Source organism: Mustela nivalis (assembly GCF_964662115.1).
Source record: "Mustela nivalis genome assembly, chromosome: 9".
Classification (NCBI taxonomy): Eukaryota; Metazoa; Chordata; class Mammalia; order Carnivora; family Mustelidae; genus Mustela; species Mustela nivalis.
In genome coordinates this window covers 86,727,235-86,749,302 of record NC_139028.1, presented here as the reverse complement: position 1 = coordinate 86,749,302, position 22,068 = coordinate 86,727,235, and the positions used below count along the sequence as shown (strand labels likewise).

At 32.9% G+C, this 22,068-nt stretch overlaps 1 protein-coding gene across 1 annotated transcript in view; it reads left to right on the top strand.

Moving 5' to 3' along the window:
- The window catches only part of KIF18A (kinesin family member 18A), a 79,778-nt gene that overhangs the window by 32,366 nt on the left and 25,344 nt on the right, over positions 1-22,068 (top strand). The window contains exons 11-13 of the mRNA XM_082683256.1: positions 695-859; positions 4,907-5,028; positions 9,038-9,282. Coding sequence (XP_082539382.1) covers positions 695-859; positions 4,907-5,028; positions 9,038-9,282 — 532 coding nt within the window. The remainder of the gene's footprint in view (positions 1-694; positions 860-4,906; positions 5,029-9,037; positions 9,283-22,068) is intronic.

Below are 22,068 nucleotides of genomic sequence, written 5' to 3'. Positions count from 1 at the left end.
CTATCTAAAGCATTGTAGGCAATATCAGAGCAATTATTTCTTCACATCTTTCAAGTTGGAGGAAGGGAAAGAGCAAGACGTGCATCTGCTTTAATTTTGAGTAAAGAAATGGGAATTATCAGACCTTGTATGAACTTTTCAAATGCAGCATTTAAAAGAATGTATTTGGGACGCCTGGGTGGCTCAGCTGGTTAAGCAGCTGCCTTCGGCTCAGGTCATGGTCCCAGCGTCCTGGGATCGAGTCCCACATCAGGCTCCTTGCTCAGCAGGGAACCTGCTTCTCCCTCTGCCTCTGCCTGCCATTCTGTCTGCCTGTGCTCGCTCGCTCTCCCTCTCTCTCTCTGACAAATAAATAAAATCTTTTAAAAAAAAAAAAGATTTAAAAAATGAATAAATAAATAAAGGAATGTATTCTAGCACACACAAAAAGCTACAGTCTTCAACTGTTGTAATTCCTAAAGCCATAAACTCTCAACATGTAATTTTATAAAAATGACTCACAGCTCAATTTCCTATTTTCCTGCAAGCAGGAGTATTGTGGAGATTTCAAAGGGTAATAGCTTTAAGTACAAAAGTATAGCCTAACTTAATAGACTGCAGTTGCACCCTTATGAGAAAATTTACCACTTTACTAATATCACATACATCAAATATCACAAAAATTAAACTGACTATTAAATGCGTTATTTTTCAGGCCACTTGCAAACGAGATCATAGACTTGCAATGTTGAAAACGCGTCGCTGCTACCTGGAGAAGAAAAAGGAGGAGGAATTAAAGCAATTTGATGAGAATACTAATTGGCTCCATCGTGTAAAAACTGAAATGGAACGCTTAGGTCAAAATGGTCATATTCCAAAGGTATAGATGTGTTTATGTATTCAGACTCATTTGTAAGAACTGAGCTCTTTAAACTCATTGTCTTTGTCATTGGGTAAATATTTCTCATAAGACAACTATTGTTCCATCTCTCTGAGATTTAGTTGACTCATTTTACCATTTCCCTTCACTCATTCTACCTTCTGCCTCACTAATTCTTCAATAAATTTGCCTTTTCTTTACTTCATGAAGAGTAAAGTTCTTTTAAGTAAAGTTATTCTGAAGGAATTACAACCTATTATGAGATAGCTCTTAAGTTAGAATAAAGTAATCAAACTGTACTTAAGGATTCATCATTTAGGTAATTTCAATTTAATAGTTAAGATTTTGTGGAAAAATAGTTTTAAACATGGCCACCCTTACTTGTATCATAGCTAACAAAAGCTGATTTGAAAGTTGTATGTGTGTATGTCATATAAGTACTAAATTGAAGATATTCCACCTAGAAGAGTGAAATATTATAAAGAGTAGTAATGGGTAATGATGGTTAATGGCTGAATCAGATAAGAATTGTGTTTATCCACATGGTTACAGAAATCTGACTTTTTTATGCCTTTACCAGTCAGGGCTTTATTTTGTTCCCTGACAATAAGTCTTGAGAATATGCAGTTTATTCCTAATATAGTACCTCCAAAATGTCATCAGTGTCATTATTATACTTCTCATTTCATAGTTGTCATATCATTATTCCATCTTTAGTCTCAACTACACACTTAGGCCAGAAGAAGAGAGAAATAAAGTGGGAGGGTATATCTGTCTTGGGAGAGTAAAAGCATTTCAGGAAATTCCTGGCAGGCCTTTCTTATTGTCTAGAGTTGTCACACGGATGTCCCTAGCTATAAGGGAATATAGAAAGGTGAATATTTTTGCTGGACACATTATCACTGTGAACAAAATTAGAGTTTTCTAAATAAGAAAGGAGGGGAAAATGAATATAGCATAAGCAGTAAGTAGACACCTGCTACAAAGTACCTAATTTTGATCCAAATATCTATTACTTTTTTTTAAAAGAATAACTTCATTACACTTTTTTTTTTTTTAAAGGAGTGTCTGAGTCTTTACCTGGATGATGCTTTTCTGAATTTCAATACTATGTATTAGCTAATTGGTATCTAATCCTATGGAAGTTTCAAATTTCTAAAAAAACCACTAGACTGATTGTCAATACAGGTAAAATAAAGTATAATATATTCAGTAGCAAATGAGTGCAGGTTGTCATGGTTAATACTCAAAGATAACAATTTTTTTTTGTTGTAACTGAAAAATATTACTTAGTGCATCATGACTAGGGAAATGAATTCTCTGGTTGGCTAGCAATAGCTACAAAAGGCCATTCCTTTAGCGTTAAAACTCAGACTAGGGAGGGAGAAGACTAACAGGACCAGTCAATGATGACAGTCACGGTAGTGAAAGGAGCAGTGAGCAACAAGCAGTAGATACCCTATTTGCTACAAAGAAAACCAGAGATAAATGAAGATGGAATAAGTCTTTAGTATGGAGATTTATTGAGGGTTAACCAAAAACTTTCATTTCTCACTAGTTTTACTTATATTATACTTATAATTTACTTGTATAATCAAAATTCTAATTTATAACCAAATCCCAATTACAGAAGTACTTAACTTATTTAGCATTAAAGAGGCAAAAAGGTAAATAAATAAATTGTAGAAATTTACTGCTTTGCCTTTGCTTCCCCATACTTACCATAAGCTCCCAATTTAAAAAGTGTTATGGTATTCTTTTTAGTATTATTATTATAATTGGTAATTTGTTTTTGCCTCTTTGTCTACTTAGTAGCATTTATAAAGTTAATATTTGGGTTATTTTCAATAAATTTACATTTTTCAATAAATTTACATTTCAATAAATTTACAATATGGTCAGATTTATTTTTTCTAGCAATCTGTCTTCTGTAACTCCCTTAAGCAAAACTTTTTCACACCTGACTGTGAACCTAGAATTTATTTTTAAAGTCTTTTTAATGAATTTCATCACAAATGATTTGAAAAAACAATAAAATAAAACTGCTTCCATTCCTTCAACCCTAATTTAACTTTCAATTCTTTTTACCATGGATGTTTTCACAGCTAATGTAAGAAAACAGACATTATTTTGCAGAAGAACTTACCACAGTCATATAACTCTGGACACAGACTCAGTACTGTGACTTTTAAATTGGTACTCTTCTTTTTATACCTTTTCTGCAATATCTACCACTTGTGCTCTCAAATCTGTTTACTACTTTCTGTTTCCCCCTGCCACTATCTTTATTCAGAACGCTACCCACCATTATTGGACTGCTACGTTTGGTCTTGTGGATTCCACTCAAATTCCACTATAATGAAAATGAGCCTTCTAGAAAGTAACCCTGATCATATTAATCTTCAGTGCTTTCTGCCTGATACAAACTCTGTTATGATTTCCCAGGCCTGAGTACCTCTCATTTTATATATAACCTCACATTATATTTTTCACTTTAGCCATTACTAACCTACTTGTAGTTCTCAGACTAGACCATGTTCTTCCAATCAGATTCTATCATGAGTGTATCAAGATAAAACAAGACGCAAATTATAAACTTGGCTTTCCAAAGATGACACACAAGCCAAGGCCTATTGTTGACTAATATAATTATATAATCAAGTCTTGTCTTTTTAAGAGACAGGTAATTCAAGAAGATAAAAGAATAAGATTATCAGGGGAAATATTAAAGAAAGGATTCTTTTTTCAAGAGAAAAGAAGGCAAATGTGTTTAGACCATTTAGATCATTGAATCTTAAAACTGGAAAAAACTAAAGAGATCATCTAGTTAAGCTCTTAAATTTTAGTCAAATAAACTGATCTCCATAAAGACTATATTTTTAGCTTCAGGTAGCATTTGTGTTCTGGCTGAGACCATTTCTTAGACCACCTGATTCAGGCCAGTGCTCTTACCATACCATTCTGACTCCCTAAAGAGGGTGAAAATATAGTCATAAATCATATGAAGAAACAACCCCCAACTTTACTATGTCTCAGATACATCAAATGATATTGTTTCCCATAGTGCCTACCACTGGCATAGAAAGTATTGAAAAAAAAAAAGAAGAAAAAAATTTTAAGCTTTTAGAAAATCAGTGATCAATTGGTAAGGAGTATTGAAGAATGAAAATGGATTTGTCATGGGCAGGAAGCTTCCTGACATAGCTCTTCTGTTTATGAGATTGCTGTCACAGTCCCTCAGATGTCCAAAAGATTTCATTTCCTTTCATCCTATTGACCAATATTTTCCCAGGTAAGGATTCTGAGAATGCTATTGGATTATCCTTTTCACACTTTAGTATAACCATGTAGCTGACATTTTCGTACTTAAGGTTTAGTAGGTTTAAGGAAAGATAAATAATTTTAGGGAGTAGATTAGAGAACACTTGCAGCTAACCACATGTGGTTTAGGAAAATGGGAACCTATAAAAGACTTTTCATACTTATGCTCTAGGATGAAGCTTATACCAGATTGGGTGAAGGCAAGAAATTTTTGTTACATGCAACTCCAGAAACTGAGTACAGGGGCTATAACACTGAAACAGTTTGATGTACCCACTGTCCTGGTTGTGAACCCTACATTATAAGTAGACAGAGAAACTAAACAGATAAATGAAATTGTTACTGACTGTTGGAAGTGCAGAGTATCCATCTTTAAATATAATGCTCAGGAAAAGCCCTGAAGAAATGACAGTAAAGCAAAACCTGGTCATATTCATATCTTTACAGCTTTATCAAGAAGTTGGATAGACCAAGAAACTATCATCATAATAAAATTTGTTCTAAGTTCCTAACATTAATTTCTGAGAAACTTGAAATTTTCCTTGCTTGTAAGTTAGAGACAACTTATACCGGGATGTTTATTTCTCAGATCATTCCTAAATATTATCCTTTTGTATATAAAAAAATAAAACTATTAGCACCAATATAAAATATTTTTTGTTGAAAATTACTTAATTTTAACATTCTTAAAGGAATCTGAGGTATAGTTTGCATTGTTTTCCCCAGGAGCTCAACAAAGATCTTCATTGTCACCATTTGCACCTCCAGAACAAAGATTTGAAAGCACAAATTAAACATATGGTGGATCTAGCTTGTCTTCAAGAACAACAACACAGGCAAACTGAGGCGTAAGTGCATGGATTTATCTATTCTATAAATTTTAATATTTACAGACCTGAGGAACCTGAAACATAAAAGTTGTTTTCCACTGCCAGAAAATTTTTTTTGGTATAGGATAAATTACTTTTAAGTGTTTACCAGTGTCAGAAAGTATACAGAGTTAGAAAACATTGAGAAAGTATAAAATATGTGTGTCTTCTCTTCCAACTAATATTTTTAGTATTCTATAGTTTTGAAAGCATTTTTCTCTAAAAATTTATTATTAGAAGCAATTACTATTATAACAGCTAATTTTTTAAGGGGCAGTTTTAAAGTATTTATAATTCCAGAATGATTTTTGTCAATAAAATGAAGTTACTAAAAGTGTATATTTTTTAACTTCAACTGTCTCAATTTTTATGTGATGCTATAGTAGCTCTCATGCTCTACTAGCTCATAGTAACATCTTTTGAAACATAATGTTAAAAAAAAATAAAGTATAACAGTCTTTATTTTTGTTACCTTGGATATGTCAGTCAACTCTTTAGTTGTCACTTTCATGCTCTATAAAATGAAAAATATATTTCTCTAAGGGTTTTCTGCTAGTATAAAATTCTACTGCAGTTCTAGTATTCTCAAATAACTAGTAATTAATTTTCCATACTTCTGATGTAAAAGAAGTCACATTAGGATAGTTATTTTAGAAAGAGGAAAAGGAAAGGAAAAACTTTAGGGAGATATTCTTCTGTGGTTAAAAGCTCAACCTAATCTTAAGCTTTCTATATCTCTACCTAGAACAGACCATGAATATTCATTTACTAACACTCAAGCCACTGGCAAGAGTTAAAGTATCAAAGAAACCCATTACTGTATCAGACAAATAGATCAATACATTTAAGGTAAATTTTAGTTTCAAATGAGCAAAAAGGTTCTGACTAACTCTTACTGATTTAGCAAAATGCTGAGCCTAAACATTATAAACAGAGGTACTATACTATAGTAGAAAGAGTATGAGTTTTGGAGTTGGTCTTGCATTCTATTTTATATTAGCAGTATGACCATCCATAAATTATTTAACCTCACTTAACCTTAGTTTTCTTAGGTGCTAAAATAGGTTATAATACTTTCTTTAAAAGATTTTATAAGAATTAAGTGACAAAAAAAAAAATAAAGGTGATGAACTATCATAGCCTGATCTTGTACAGCAGAGGCAAAAAGTGATATAATATACCTTTAAAATGCTGAAAGAAAAAAATTTCTAACCAAGAATCTCTACCCAGCACACTTGTCCAGAATTGAGAGGAAGAGATAAAGAATTTTCCAGACAAGCAAAAGCTAAAGGGGCTCATACAACTGGCCTTATGAGAAATATTAGGAGACTTCTTTAAGCTGAAAAGAAAGGGTGCTATTAGGTAATAAGAAAACCTGAAGGTATAAATCTCACTGGTAAAAGTTAATATATAGTAAAGGTAAAAGATGAATTACTAGTAAAGCTAATATGAAAGTTAAAAGCAAATGTAGTAAAAAATAACTTTACAATAATTAATGGATATGCAAGATAAAAAAATCTAAAATGTGTCATCAAAAACATAAAATATGGATTTCACTTCTATGTAAAATCAAAAAAAAAAAAAAAAAGACAAAAAAGGTCCTAACCAAAGCAATTAGACATGAACCAAGAAAAAGAAAAGAAAAAAAAAAACGGAAAAGAAAAGGCATACAAGCTGGAAAAAAGACCTAGAACTTATTATTTGCAAGTGACATGACACTATATATATATATATATATATATATATATATATATATATATACACACACACATACATACACACACACATACATACATATACACACACACACACATATGTATATGTATGTATATTGATATATATGTATATATATTGATTTTGTATCCTGTGATTTTACTTACTTCATTGATCAGTTCTAGTAGTTTTGGTGGTCTTCAGGGTTTTATTTATATATATATATATATATATATATATATATATATATATATATATATATGTATGTATATACACTACTAGAACTTAAGCAGGGAGCCTGCTCCCCCCCCCCAACCAGCTTCTCTGCTTACTTGTAATCTCTGTCAAATAAATAAATAAAATCTTAAAAAAAAGAAAGAAAGAAAGCACATAGCTTAATAGAGCAGAATAGAGAGCACAAAATAAACCCACATGTATATGGTCAATTTATGGCAGAGGAACCAAGAATATACAATGGGGAAAGGACAGTCTCTTCAATAATTGATATTAGGAAAATCGGACAGCTACATGCAAAGAAATGAAACTGTGGACCACTATCTTGCAGCATACCTAAAAATTAGCCCAAAATGAATTAAAGTCTTGAACATAAGACCTGAAATCATAAAACTCCTAGAAGAAAACGTAGACAGTAAGTTCTTTGACATAAGACTTGGAGATGATATTTTGGAATTACAACAAAAGCAAAAGAAACAAAAGCAAACGTAAGTTAAATTAACATCAAACTAAAAAGCTTCTGCACAGCAAAAGAAACCATCAACAAAATAAAAAGACAACCTTTCAAAGGGACACAAAATTTGCAAATCATCTGATAAGGGGTTAATATCCAAAATATATAAAGAACATACAACTCAATAGCAAAAAAGGAAACAATCTGATTGGAAATGGGCAGAAAATCTAAGTAGACATTTTTCCAAAGAAGACATACAGAGAGCCAACAGGTATATGACAAGATACTCAATATTACTAATCAAGATAATGCAAATCAGAACAATGAGATAATCGTTTTGTACCTATGAAGTATGAAGAAATGTAGAGTAAGCCTTGGGAAGAGAGAGACTTCTAGAAAGACAAAAAAGTTCTTTGTTAAAATTTCTTTGTTCTCTCCTCTGCACAGCACATGATTCGTATAGGTGCTCAATAAATAACCTTTTTTTTTTAAATTGACTTTATGCTTAATGACTTTTCCCTATAGTTGTTGCCTCCTTGGCTTAAAGGGAGTACTCCCTACCTTCAACAAAAAGAAAAATGTCACAGACTATTTATTTGTACTACTATCTAAATATTTAAGACTCTGGGATAATAAAGCAACTATTTCCTTGCTTCCTTCCTTCCTTCCTTCCTTCCTTGAGAAAATTATCCTTTTCCCACTGCCCTACCCATACTTGAAATGATTCTATTCTCCTGGATGTTCTGAGTCAACTGAAACAACCAGGACTGAAGTATTTCAAGGTCAAGTTGTTTGACATCTTCCTTGATATAAAACTTAAGAACCATTGACTGAGTGTATAAATTTGCAGCTGTTTAACTGCAGCATTTCTTCAGTGAATGTTTACATGGAGGACTAATACATAAAAAGATACATTCAATACTGCTCTGACTGATAGCAATAGAAAAGATTTTGAATCAGAGCCAGGAAACCTGTGCCCCATCAATTCCCTTTACCCACCATCCTTGTCCACAGCTCTTCCTTCTAGAACTCCTTTGAATGGCTTTGACAACCATTGCTTTAACTCATGAAGAGCTAACCTCAAGGAAAGTTAACTGTGGTTCTTTTGAAATATTACATACCTGAAATGAATCTCATCATTGAAGAGTGTATTTTTTCATTTTTCATTTTAATTCCATGGTACTTAGTATCAGTAACAGTAGTATCTTTGTTTTATAAATCACATTATGTTTTACAAAAACCTTTTATATGTATTTAACTCATTAGTTCTCACAGTAGTCTCCTGGTGTAAGCAGTGACTAGCTGTACCCCAAGTTATAGAGGAGAATCCTCAGTTTGTGTATTATCCAAGGTCAGACGGAGGCAAATGAAGACTAGCTGAGAATATGACCTGATGCTTATAATTCCCATCCAGAATTTTTTCACTCTATTCTTAATGTAGTGAGAGTATGTTGAGGCATTCTAAAGAAAACATGTACAGCATGTCATTCTAATGATCTGCTAATACTTTTGATGTTATGTAAAACTATAATACTATATTTAAAATATAATATTTATCTCTCTTTTCTTGTGACCTTCTTTATATAGAGTATTGAATGCTTTACTTCCAGCCCTAAGAAAACAGTATTGTGCATTAAAAGAAGCTGGCCTTTCAAATGCTGCTTTTGAGTCTGACTTCAAAGAAATTGAACATTTGGTAGAGAGGAAAAAAGTGGTAGTTTGGGCTGACCAAACTACAGAACATACTATAAAGCAACATGATCTACCAGAGATTTCTGTTCTTATGACCTTTCCACAACTGGGACCACCAGTTCAATCTGCCGCTCCTTGTTGTAAGTACAGCTTTTCTTGTATTAAGGAAATTATAAGGTTATTCCTAAAGAGTAGCCTCCTTTATATATCAATCTACAGAACCGTGAATTTTTTAAATAGGTTTGGCTATTTTGTGAGAATTAAGGGGAAAATTAGTTTTAGAATAATTTTGTTAATCACTATCTTTCAGAGGTTTAAGAGCAAGTATACTTGATGCTCTAAATAACTAGCAATAAAATCTTTAAATTATTTTACCCATTTTTGATGGAATAATTTTATCTCCATCCTTCTTTAAAATTTAACCTCAATTAAGGATTAAAGATTATAATTACTATATTCTATAATACATAATAATAATAATCTATTCTTAAAATCAACTAACCTAGAATAAGCTATATTTTGTTGCCATATCACTTGTTATCTCTCCTGTCATAAAAGTGTGCATGGGACATTTTAATTGCAAAACTAACATACGATGTTGATTAAAATAAATTCAGACAATATAGAATTACATGTAGAAGTAGAATGCCTTCTTCGACTTTCCTTAGAACCCAATCTTGTGTCCTGTCTCAGAAATAAATAAATTTAGCAGTTTGGTTAACTTTGTTATGTGTGTGTGTGTAATATTTGTATTACATAATCTAACTCTGGCTTTTTTATTGGGTTTCTCATGAAAGCTAGCACATTATATATGTTGATGTACAACTTTTTTATTTGTTATTAGTTTATTTATTTTATTGTTAGGGTATATACATGAAGAATCTACCTTTTTTTTTTTTTAATATTTGTGAGAATCCAGACAGCAGACGTACCATACTTTATTTAACCATTGTTCTGTTGGTGAACAGAGCATTAGAAAGCATGCTTGTTTTCACATTTGTGCATGTATACCAGATTCCTAGAGACTGATTTGTTGGAATACAGGACAAAAATATGTTTAAAAATTAATCTGTCAAAGTCCAAAATTTTCTTCATGCCAAATGTGCATAAGATACCTCTCTCATCTTTACTTTAACCCAAAATAATAGCAGCAACACTGAACTAGTGTGTATTCTTTTTAACTTTGCTGCTCTCCTATTTCTAGTGACATTACTTCATCTTCTCGGAGGCATCCTCTTTACTTATTTGACTTGGTGGAGTTTATTTGTTGTGCTTTAGAGTTTTCCTTCTGGTTAAAACTGCCTCCTGCTCTACTCCTTCACCTCTAAACTTTTCTTTCTAACTGGATGTCTAGATCTTCCAAAGGCTTATTCTATTGTTTGGAAACTTTTGTTTCCAATGTTGTTAGTAGGAGGTCTCCATTTTGTTTAGAGAGCTTTAATTTACCATACAACATCACAATCAATTGGTCAGTTAAACTGATTGTCATTGGTAATTACCTCATAGTCTGTTCACATTCCTTTTTTCTGAGTTTACAGATATGAGAAAAGTATTTCTCGTATATATCATAGCTGGGGTCCTGATTTTCTCTTCTAGCTTTTCTGTTCATCTGATCCATGTGATTTCCACTTCCAAAAATTACTGTTTCTTTTTTTTTTTTTAATTTGACAGAGAGACACAGCAAGAGAGGGAACATAAGAAGCAGGGGGAGTAGGGGAGGTAGAAGCAGGCTTCCCACTGAGCAGGGAGCTTGATGCAATGCAGGGCTACATCCCAGGGCCCTTATGACCTAAGGCAAAGGCAGACAGCTTAACCACTGACTGAGGCACCCAGGAGCCCCAGTTACTCAGTTTCTGATGTTAGCAGCTATTGCTTTTTTCTATCACAAATACTATGTCTATAGATTTTAAGAGGAAGATAAGGCAAATCTCTGTAGATCTGTGTATTTGATGTAATTTCTTTTAGTATGATCCCTTGTCAACTGTCAAATACTTGCTTTGTTGCTTTTTCCTTTCCATGTTTCCTGTTTCATTGTAGATTTTGTTTTCTGTTTAATTGTAACTCTTTTTTTTTAAGATTTTTATTTATTTATTTGAGAGAGAGAGAGAGAGAGAGAGCACAAGCAGAGGGAGAGGGAGAAGCCGACTCCCCACTGAGCAGAGAGCCCAGTGCTGGTGGGCTCTATGGCAGGATGGGAACCTAAGCCAAAGTCAGACGCTTAACCGACTGAGCCACCCAAGTGCCCCTTGTATTTTTTTATCTTTATGTCTATTTTATCTTTCTGTCTACTTTTAATAGGTTTATGCTGCTCTGTCCATTTAACTGATAAAAATGTTTGCTCATTAGTTTTCACCTGACCTTTCGAATTTATGCAATAATGTCGCTAGGTTTCCCTCTAAAAGCTTTAGCTTCATTTCACAAGTTTTGATACATAGTATTTTAATTATTATTTAGTTCAAAATATTTTCTGACTTCTGTTGTAATTTCTTCTTTGACCCATGGAGCATTTCTTTTTTTTCTAATCAGTTTTTATATAAAATTATACTTTTGTATTGAGCAAATTTCCATTTAAATTCAGGTTTGGAGAAATACTTAAAATGAGAATCATACTTTTAAGTGTCATGTAGGCATCCAATGAGAATTGTTTCATAAAACTGTTAGTTTTGATTTTTTGTTTTAGTTTTTTTTTTTATTCTTAATATCAAGAAGCTATGGTAAATTCCATTCTATTTTTTGTTTATTTATAGCTTTATTGAATTATATTCAGAGAAATTTCCTAGTATGTAGACTCACTTTATTCCTAGCACATAGTAGGCTGGTGTATATGTTTCAAGTGTGCTTATAAAAAATGTATATTTTGTAGTCATTTATTACAGTATTCTATGTAAGGCCAAATCGGTTGTGTTCTTTAAATCTTCTTCTTACAGACTTTTTTAATTCATGTTCTATCATACACTGAGGAGACCTATTAAAAATTCCCTCTATTACATGGGATTTTTCTATTTTGTATCAGTTTTCTATCCCATGCTAACAAATGAACACAAACATATCAACTTAAAATAACACTGATTTATTATCTCAGAGCTCTGTAGGCCAGAGTTATAGCAGGCTCAAATGGTTATTCCACTTAGACTTTCACAAGGCCAAATAAAGGTGTCAGCAAGTTGGATCTCTTATCTGGAGGTTCTGGAGGAAGAATGTGCTTCTAAGCTCATTCTGGTTGTTAGCAGAATTCAATTCTACACAGCTGTGGGGCTGAGGTCCCCATTTTCTTTTTGTTGCCCATTGGTCCTTCTCAGTTTTTTTAGAGGTCTCCAGTATTCCCTGGAACATTGCCCTCATTTCATCTTCTAGCCAACAAAGGCAGGACAGCTCATTCTCATGCTCTGGATCTCTCTCATCCTCCCTTCTGCTTCATTTCTTCTGCCTAAAATTAGAGAAAAATCTCTGCTTTTAAGGGTTCATTTGATTAGATTGAGCCCACATCTGCAAAATCCCTTTTGCCATGTAATGTGACATATTCACAGCTTCCAGGGACTAAGGCATGGACATCTTTTAGGGGATATTTCTCCTTGTAGTACTGTCAATTTTTGGTTCTCATACATTGAAATTATATTATTACATCTGTATATTTCAGAATTCTTACATCTTCCTTTTCTTATAAAATATACTTAATCCAGTCACTTTTCTTAGCCTTAAGTTTACTTTAATGTTAGTATAGCTATCCCACTTTTCTTTGGCTCATGTTTTCATGGTTCATCTTTTTTCTGATTCCTTCACTGAAACCTATAATCATGTATTTCAAAGGCATCTCATAAACATCACACAACTGGATTTTGCTTTTTGTTCTGTTAATCAGTCTTTATCATTTAAAGTATTCTTTTTCTACTTGATGAATGTATATATACTGGTTTTGAATCTGCTGTCTTGTGATTTGCTTTCTAATTGTCCTGCTTATTCCATATTCTTTTCCTTTTTAACTTTGTTTTAGAGTGACAGAGTGATATTCCATTTTTTTCACCTCTGAGCTTAGAAGGCTATAAACTGTTTTTATATTCTTTAAATTGTTACCCTTAGAGTAACATTCTGAATCCTTGCTTTATCAAAGTCCTTTATCAAAATCCTTTGCTTTATCAAAGTTTATCAAAGTAACTATGTTAACTTTTACCCTAGGACAGTGCTGGAAACTTAAAAATTTCTACCTGAGTTAACGCTTTCCCTGACATACCACTGTTATGATATATTTTATTTTTCTCTATATATTAAAGCCATAGAATGGGTTTTATTGATGTTTGTACAGTGAATATTCACATTTATATTTTTTGTCCTCCATTGTTTTCAGCATCTCTGCATCTCCATCCAAGATAATTTTTTTCATCTAAAGAACCTTTTTGCATTTCCTTTACAGTAGATATGCTGATGATGGATATTTACTTTTCATATGTCTGAAGCTGTATTTATTTTACTTTCTTTCTTGAAGACTTTTTTGCTGGGTATAGAATTACAGTTTAGTATTCTTCCTTTTCTTTAGCACTTTGAAGATACTATTTCATTATCTTATGTGTCTTTCTTATTGTAGTTGAAGTAAGCTGTCATTCTAAATATTGCTCCCTTGAATGTAACTTTACCTCTGACTTCCTAAAATATTTTCTCTTTGTCTTTGAGTTTTAGTAGTTTTGCTATATTGTGCCTATGTAATTTTTTACTTCTCTTATTTGGGTTCATAGAACTTTCAGAATTTGTGTCTGGATTGTCTTTCATTAGTTTTGTGAAGTTCTTAACCATTATATCTTTAAATATTGCTTCTGCTATTTTTGTTCTCTCCTCTACCTCTGGGACTCTGATTACATTGCACAGTTCTTTCTCCTTGTCTTATCAGTGACTTCTTTTACTCTCTCCTTCTTTTCTTTGTTTCTTGTCTCTCTGGAAATTTCTTTTCACACATTCTTTAGTTTACTTTCTCTTTGCAGCTATGTCAAATATTTCTTAAATCATCAAGTTCTTAATTTGTTATATTACAGTTCTAGAATTTCTGTTTGATTCTCTTTTTTTTTATGGTTTCCATTTCTTGGCAAAAATTCGCACTGAACACAATAGGTGTAATTATTTTAGAGACTGTCTGAGATTTCCAAGTCTGGAGCACTCTGCATATGTTTCTCTTATCTCTTTCTGCTGGTTTTCGTTCACATGGCCTCATTTTCTTGAAGGCATACTAATTTTTATGTATCAGATATGTATTTGCAGAATTATTTATAGAAATACTTCAAGACTTCTGATAATAAAGTCTTCTTTCAGAGAGGATTTTTTGCATTTGCTTCTTCTCAGTTCCTGGTGGCATTAACAATCTAGAATCACTGTAGTCCAGTTTCAAGGATTGCGATCATTTGAAACTACACTGCAACTTCTGCTAGGGCCTGCCTATGTTGTTTTACCCTCTAGAGTGTAAGCTGTTTAGGTTTCTAACTCAAAGCAAGGAGGGTTTATGAAGAACTTTGTTTAGTGGGCCCTAACTTCCTGTTTCACACCCCAGTTCTACCAGATTCTCAATGTAATGTGCCTATGTAATTTTCAGACTCCCTTCAGGATCAGCAAAAAATCTTCACAGGGAAAATAACTGTAATGCAGAGATTACCTTCTAGAGCTTCCTAACTTTCTCTTGATACTTGCCTATAATTCTTCACAGTTTCATCAGCTCTTCTGTGACTTCAAGCATATTTTTTTTATATTTTGCCTGGACTTTTTTGTTGCCTTCAGTGGAGATTGGTCTGAATTACCTACTCCTCTACTATTAAATTTCCTTTGTTCCATTTTTATGTTAAAATAACTGGGAAGCTGAAGATATATACTTATATCTTCTTTTTCTTTAATAAAGCATTATTGTCATTAGAATTAAGCTAGTTGAGATCTTTGAAAACTTAAGATTATTTTCAGATTCTCTCATACCTTTTGGGCCTTGATTTTTTTCTTTGTAATGTATTCAAGATGTTGGAGAGGAAATGGGGTTTTAACACCAAGATCGAGAAATACTGACCACCTGATGGTCATTATTACTTATTTAAAAATTCATATTTCACTTGCAGTATAATTGCATAGACTATGCGTGTCAACAGCGAAACATTTATTTGGTTCCTAATTCCTTTTCATAACACTTTTAAAAGGAAAAACTGTTAAAGTCATATTACATTTTATAAATATATATTTCCTTTTAAAAGTGTATCAGAAGGTGAGTTTTGTTTTTAGTATGTTTTGTTCTTTTTTTTTGTTTAATATTTTGTTCACATTTCATAGATTAACTATTTGCTTGGTGTGTCTTATTTATTCCAAGAAATTATGTTATGTTGTAATCACTATGAATAGAGAGCCAAAGATGAATAGTGGGGAAGGAGCATGAGCTATAAAGTGAGTCAACTTATAAATATTTATTTTTCTTAGTCTTAAAATACTGAAATAATTCATTAAAAGGGCACAAATAGTGAAATTTGTTTGTATTTCTAAAAATATGAAGCAATACACAGATATCATATATTGCTAAAATTATATTATCCGTAGTAGTCTTAATAAATATAAGAAGTAAAATTGAAGAGATTCAACTTATTAAGCAAAACGTGAATCAAATGTGTCTCATTCAAATAAGCTTACATGTGTGTCACTGACTTCTTTCCTGTACTCTCATAAACAAGTAAAAGTGATTTTGTTGTCAAATTTCTATTTTGTTTTGGTTAAATTTCAAAAATACTAAATGCTGTGTGGGTGGTATTTCAGTTTTGAATTCAGTTCTTTTGTTTGTTTGTTTGTTTGTTTGTTTGTTGTTTGTTTTTCTGGTGCAAAAAAAGACCTTTAAAGAGTATTTAAAGATTAGCAGCAATTTTTTTTTTTAAGATTTTATTTATTTATTGGACAGAGGGAAATCATAAGTAGGCAGAGAGGCAGGCAGAGAGAGAAGGGGAAGCAGGCTCCCTGCGGAGCAGAGAGCTCGATGTGGGGCTCAATCCCGGGACCCTGAGATCATGACGAGCTAAAGGCAGAAGCTTAACCCACTGAGCCACCCAGGTGCCCTGAGCAATCTTTATATTTAGAATGTGTGCACACTGTACTTTTAAAAGTCTGATGAGATTAACCATAATTAATCTAATCTGGACTCTGCTAGGCATTTAGGTTTAATAAATTTTATTATTATAAGTAGTATTGCAGTAAGGAAGTATGTATATTTATCTTGGTGCTATGGGGTGCCTGGGTGGCTCAGTGGGTTAAAGCTTCTGCCTTCAGCTCAGGTCATGATCCCAGAGTAGAGTCCTGGGATCGAGCCCCGAATCAGGCTCTCTGCTCAGCAGGGAGCCTTCTTCCCCTTCGTTTTCTGCCTGTCTCTCTGCCTACTTGTGATCTCTGTCTGTCAGATGAATAAATAACATCTTTATCTTGGTGCTCATGTCTAGTTACCCCTATGATAAATTCCTAGAAGTAAAATTTCTAACTCAAGCAATAAGCACATTCTTTTAAAGTTTATGATATATATTGCTTAGTAACTTCTACCTCCCTTCCCCATGTGATTATACCAATTTTAACTCCCATCATCAGTGTAAGAAAATGAGATCCTTTCTCCTTTTAGTTTTACCAGATTTTGATGTTAAACTGTCTTCACTTTTTAATTTTTAGAAAATTATTTTCAAACATACACAGAAGTACAAGGAATCCTGTAATGAACTCCATGAACCCATCACCTAATTTTAGGAATTATCTCATGGGTAGTCTTAAGAACATGATCTGCTTTTCTGCACCCTATCTATATCTGTAATGTATTATTTTGAAGGAAATCTCAGATAGCATATATTTCTTCCATTTTCATCTTAGTGTCTCTAAAAGAAACCAGGATGTCTTTTTCATATCTAATGTCAATTAATATCTACTTAATCAGTGTTTATATTTCCCCCACTGTCTCATAAATGATTTCTTTTTAACTTCTTCCATCAGCATACAAACAGGGCCCATACCTTGTCACTGGTTGATATATCTGTAATCTTTTTCAATCTGCGGTTCTCTCTCCCTCATTTGTCTTTGCAAGTTTGTTATTGATTCTCTACTAATCTCAGTCATAAATATTATTTTCTTTCCATTTTTCCTTTATTCACTAATATAGCTGAATTTTTTTTCATCAATTTAAGGATCTATTTTCTTTTCTGTGAATTATCTAGCAATCATTTGAACATTTTTCTGGTGTAGTCCTCTTTTGTAAAATTTGTCACATATTTATAAGAGCTTAGGATATGGATATTTATTCATTCAACAATATTCATTGAATTTCTACTATGTGCCAAATACTTATCTGAGGCTAAGGATACAACAAAGTACAAAACAACCCTTTTTACCCTCTTGGAGTACACATTCTACTGCTGGAAGAAAGACAATAAATATAATAAGTAAATTAAATCAAATCTTAGAAGGTGGTACTTGCTGTAGGCAAAGAAATGAAGAGGTCAGGAATGGGATGGGAAAGAGATTGCTACTTTAAATAGCATGGTTAGTGTACGCTTCACTGATAAAATGTGAAGATGCTCACAAAGTTAGCCACACGTATATACGGGAGAAGACTCGTTTTCAGGTAGAACAAGTAATGTAGATCCCTAACACAGGCTAGCATATTCATGGAGTGGCTAGAAGGACATATAATTGGTAACAAAAAGAAGGGAAAGAAAGTAGAGAGTGATGAGATTACAAAGATCAAGGGGAGGAAGGCAGATCAAGTAAAGCCTTGTAGGTTATTACAAGGACTTAGACTTTAGCTCTGAACAAATCAGGAGCTATGGCATGATCAGTGGAAAGAAGTAACATACCTCCGTCATGTTTTCAAGATCCTTCTGTCTGGCATGTTGAGAGTAGATTATAGTATTGCAAGGGTGGAAATGGGAGACTACTGCAATAACCCAGGTAAAAGATTGTGATAGCTCAGAACAGGCTGGTAGCAACGGAATTGGTGAAAAATAGTCAGATTGTAATATGTCTTAAAGGTAGAACTAGCAGGATTTTATCACCAATTGGATTTGGGATGTGAGGGAAAGAAAAAGTCAAGGATGACTCTTGAGATTTTTGAATTTAGCAACTGACAGAAGCAAGTCACCTTAAAAGAGATAGGGAAGACTTCAAGTAGAGCAGATTTGTAGGGTGAAGGTGGCAGAAAACTAAAAAGTTCAATTGGGGCATTTAAATTTGTCTAAGATACACCCAAGTGAAGATATCATGTAAGCAATTAGATATAAGAATCTGGAGTTCAGAAGAAAAGTCTAAACTAAAATATAAATTTGAGAGCTGTTAACATTTAGATGATATTTAAAGCCATAGGACTGGATGAGATCATCAAAGGATATTAACTCTTTCCTCTAAGATGCATGCTGCAAATCTTTTCTTCAAGTTTATCATTCACGCTTATCTTTGAGATGTTCTTTTTAATAATGAATTTTTTAAACTTTTATGTCATATAGTAACTTCATTATTTTTTTCTCTCTGCCTTTGGAATAATTCCTCAGAAGGCCTTTTTATCTTTTAAAATTTAAAAAAAATTTTTTTTTACTTTTATTTTCTCCTAATTTATTTTAATGTAAGAAAACATGTGAGAATCAAAATTTTTTCAGAGAGCCTTATATTCTTGTGTAACACATTGACGGTCCATCCTTATAGTACCTTTGTTTTAAATACAGTAAATAGGCAAATAATTCTATTAGATTTCTACCCTATTCTTTAGCTTGTCTGTCCTAGAACTAGTAATTATTTTCATAGCTGATACTTGATAGTTTCTTTTGATAGAAAGCAGTGCTAGTCCCCCTTCATTATTCTTTGGGGTTGTTTTGTTTTATTTTGTTTAAAGTAGACTCCATGCCCAATATGGGGCTTGAACTCACAACCCTGAGATCAAGAGTCACATTCTACCAGCTGAATCAGCCAGGCAACCCATGTTATTCTTTGTCTTTAAAATGTTTTTGGCTATCCCTGACTAAGAAGTGAATGTTAGCACAACTTTTTCAATTCAAAGGAAATAAAATCTTTTTAAAAATTTATAAATTTTGTCTCCATATTTTTCCACTATCAAATCTTTTCACTCTAGAATAGTTTCTCTTATTCATATTTTCTTATATGTTTCTCAGCAAAGTTTTTACAACTTTATATATATTTTATACATTTGTTATTAAATCCCTTTAAGAATTTTATATTTCTATATATTAAATATATGTTAAATCACTATAGGGATTTTATATTTTATATTTTTGTTGTATGGATTATGTTAACTTTCCTTATATTAATAAGCCTGTATTGTTCCATTTTTTTTCAGTGTTCCAAAATTCATTGTTTATATGCCACACCCAGTGCTCCATGCAGTATGTGCCCTCCTTAGTACCCACCACCAGGCTCACCTGACCCCCGCCACACCTCCCCCCTCCAAAACCCTCAGTTTGTTTCTCAGAGTCCACAAAAACTAACTTTTTAAATTTTGTTCATTTTAATACTTTACTCATGTCAATACTTGATTTTGAAATAGATAGTTATTTGACTTGAAATCTTTGCCTCCAAACTAAATGTCTATTTACTTGGAGTAAAACATGTACCTATTTTAGGTCTGGAAAACAGAAAGTACATTCACTGAGTGCCATGCAGGATGGGGGTGCTGGCAGCAAGGTTTATTTATGGAACTGATAAAATTTCTGACATTAAATGAAAAGTCAAGATTTCCTCATTATCCATCTGGAAACTCACATTTAGTAATATTTCTGTCTCTAACCTTTCATTTTCTTAAATTTTATACCTCATGTTAGTGGTTTTTATCTTAAAGTACAATAAAAGAAAAGATACTAGTAGAACCAACATCTTTTATGTTGTAGAGATACTATGATTGAATATAGTTCCAATGTAAATTTGTTTCCCCTAAAATTACTTGAGTAGAAGGAAATGTCATTTAAAAAACAGGAATGTCTACATGAATTCCTCATATAATAAATATGAAGCAGCAAAAATATTATAAACTAAATCTTCCATGTTGTTTCCCATTTGGCAATAAAATTTAATCATTACCGTCATGTTTGTAGCCCTAAATACATTTCTTTTGGCCCTTATTCTCCCTGTAAACAAAACAGTGTTCAGTTACTCATCGGTAACTGCAAATATTCATACAAATTAAAAGGTTCTTTGCATTGTTTTTCCCCCCATCTTAAATAAACATGAATACTAGGAAAATCAGATTGAATGGAAGCATGGTGTCTGCTACACCATGAAGTATCAAAAGGTTATGGGTGATTTATTACTCAGAGCGTTGAATTAATTTAAAGAACTGTGACAATCTTTTTTTTTTTTTTAAGATTTTATTTATTTATTTGATGGGGAAAGAGAGTGAGCACAAGCAGGTAGAACAGCAGGCAGAGGGAAAGGGAGAAGCAATCTCCGCTGAGCAGGAAGCCCAATGTGGGGCTCAATCCCAGGACCCCTGGGATCATGACCTGAGCTGAAAACAGATGCTTAACCAACTGAACCACCCAGGTGCCCCAGGACTGTGACAATCTTTTATTACATGGGAAAATGTAGTCTCTCTTTGTAATATTTGTAAATAGCTGTAAATTAACTGAACAAACATTAATACTACAGTAACCACAGTAGTGTCATATGAATGCATTATAAAATGTTTATTATTTGGTTAATCAGTAGAACCTTAAGGTTACATATCTTTTAAATAGTTTAAAATTCTTTCACCTGTATCATTTGCAACTGAATTCCATGAGTCATAAGGCTGTTAAAAGGAATCCAGATTTATGATTAGTACAGTAATTGTATCAATCATTTGTAGCCTAGAAGTGTTTATTGAAATGCATATATTAATATTTGATCTCACTTTAGAACTTCGCCAACTAATTTTAATTTTGCATAGTTTCCCAAAATACCTCCTCACATACATATTAACGTGAGTGCTAGCAAAAGAAAAGTCCTTGCCATCATTTTGTACCAAACCTCAATTAGATCTAATCCCATTCATCACTGTCTCCCTGTCATGAACCCTGCTTTGCAGCCTGTGACTCATGTTTGCTAAATACTGCATTCTGCTTTTTACACTAACATGTAGCTCTGTAAATCTTTTAACGTTTGCGGTCTTAAGCTTTTGATAAATTAGTTCCTCTGGGTAAAATCATTCAGGACACATGATATGGCACATCAAAAGATGACCCCAGAAGGCCTGCCCATTTTTTAAGAGAGGGATTTTTAACTCATTAGTGATAAATTATCTAGTCCCTTTATTTAAAGGAACCCTCTGTGGAATATTTCAAAAAGTTATAAATAAAAAATAAATATAGACCCTTTGTACATAAGAAACTGCATGAAAATTGCCAGTTCATAGTTATGTTTTAAAGATTCATTTAAAGCAGCTAAAGATGGAATAGAATGATATTTCTTAATTCAATTTATGTAAAAACACTTTGAGAGATTTTGATGTAAAAAATGAATAATTATAGTAATATCTAAACTAGTTTCTGTTTCTCTTGTTTCTCCCATCTACAGTCTACTCTTCACATGAAAATCATCTTCCTAATAAAGTGCAGACTGCTTACTTAGGGGAGTCTTCAAAGGCTTTCCCAGTCCAATGCCAAGCTGCAGACGTACTTTTCTGCAGCACTTGGTGTCCCAAACATCCTCTTAAACATGTTTCTGTTTCTTGCCTCTATACTTTCCTAGCTTTTCCCTCACTCTTGAATACTGCTTCCCTTGCTCCATCCCACATCCTAGCCTATTAAAATCCTTATCTTCACTGAGAGTCCAAGTCAGAAACTACCTTCTTTATGAACCTTACCTTTCCTGAGTCCTCTTTCCTTGGCCTGCATATACCCTTGCATTTCCACTGTATTTTTGTATTTGACTGTTAGAGTAATTACCACACCTCACCTTCCCTCTTTCCAACA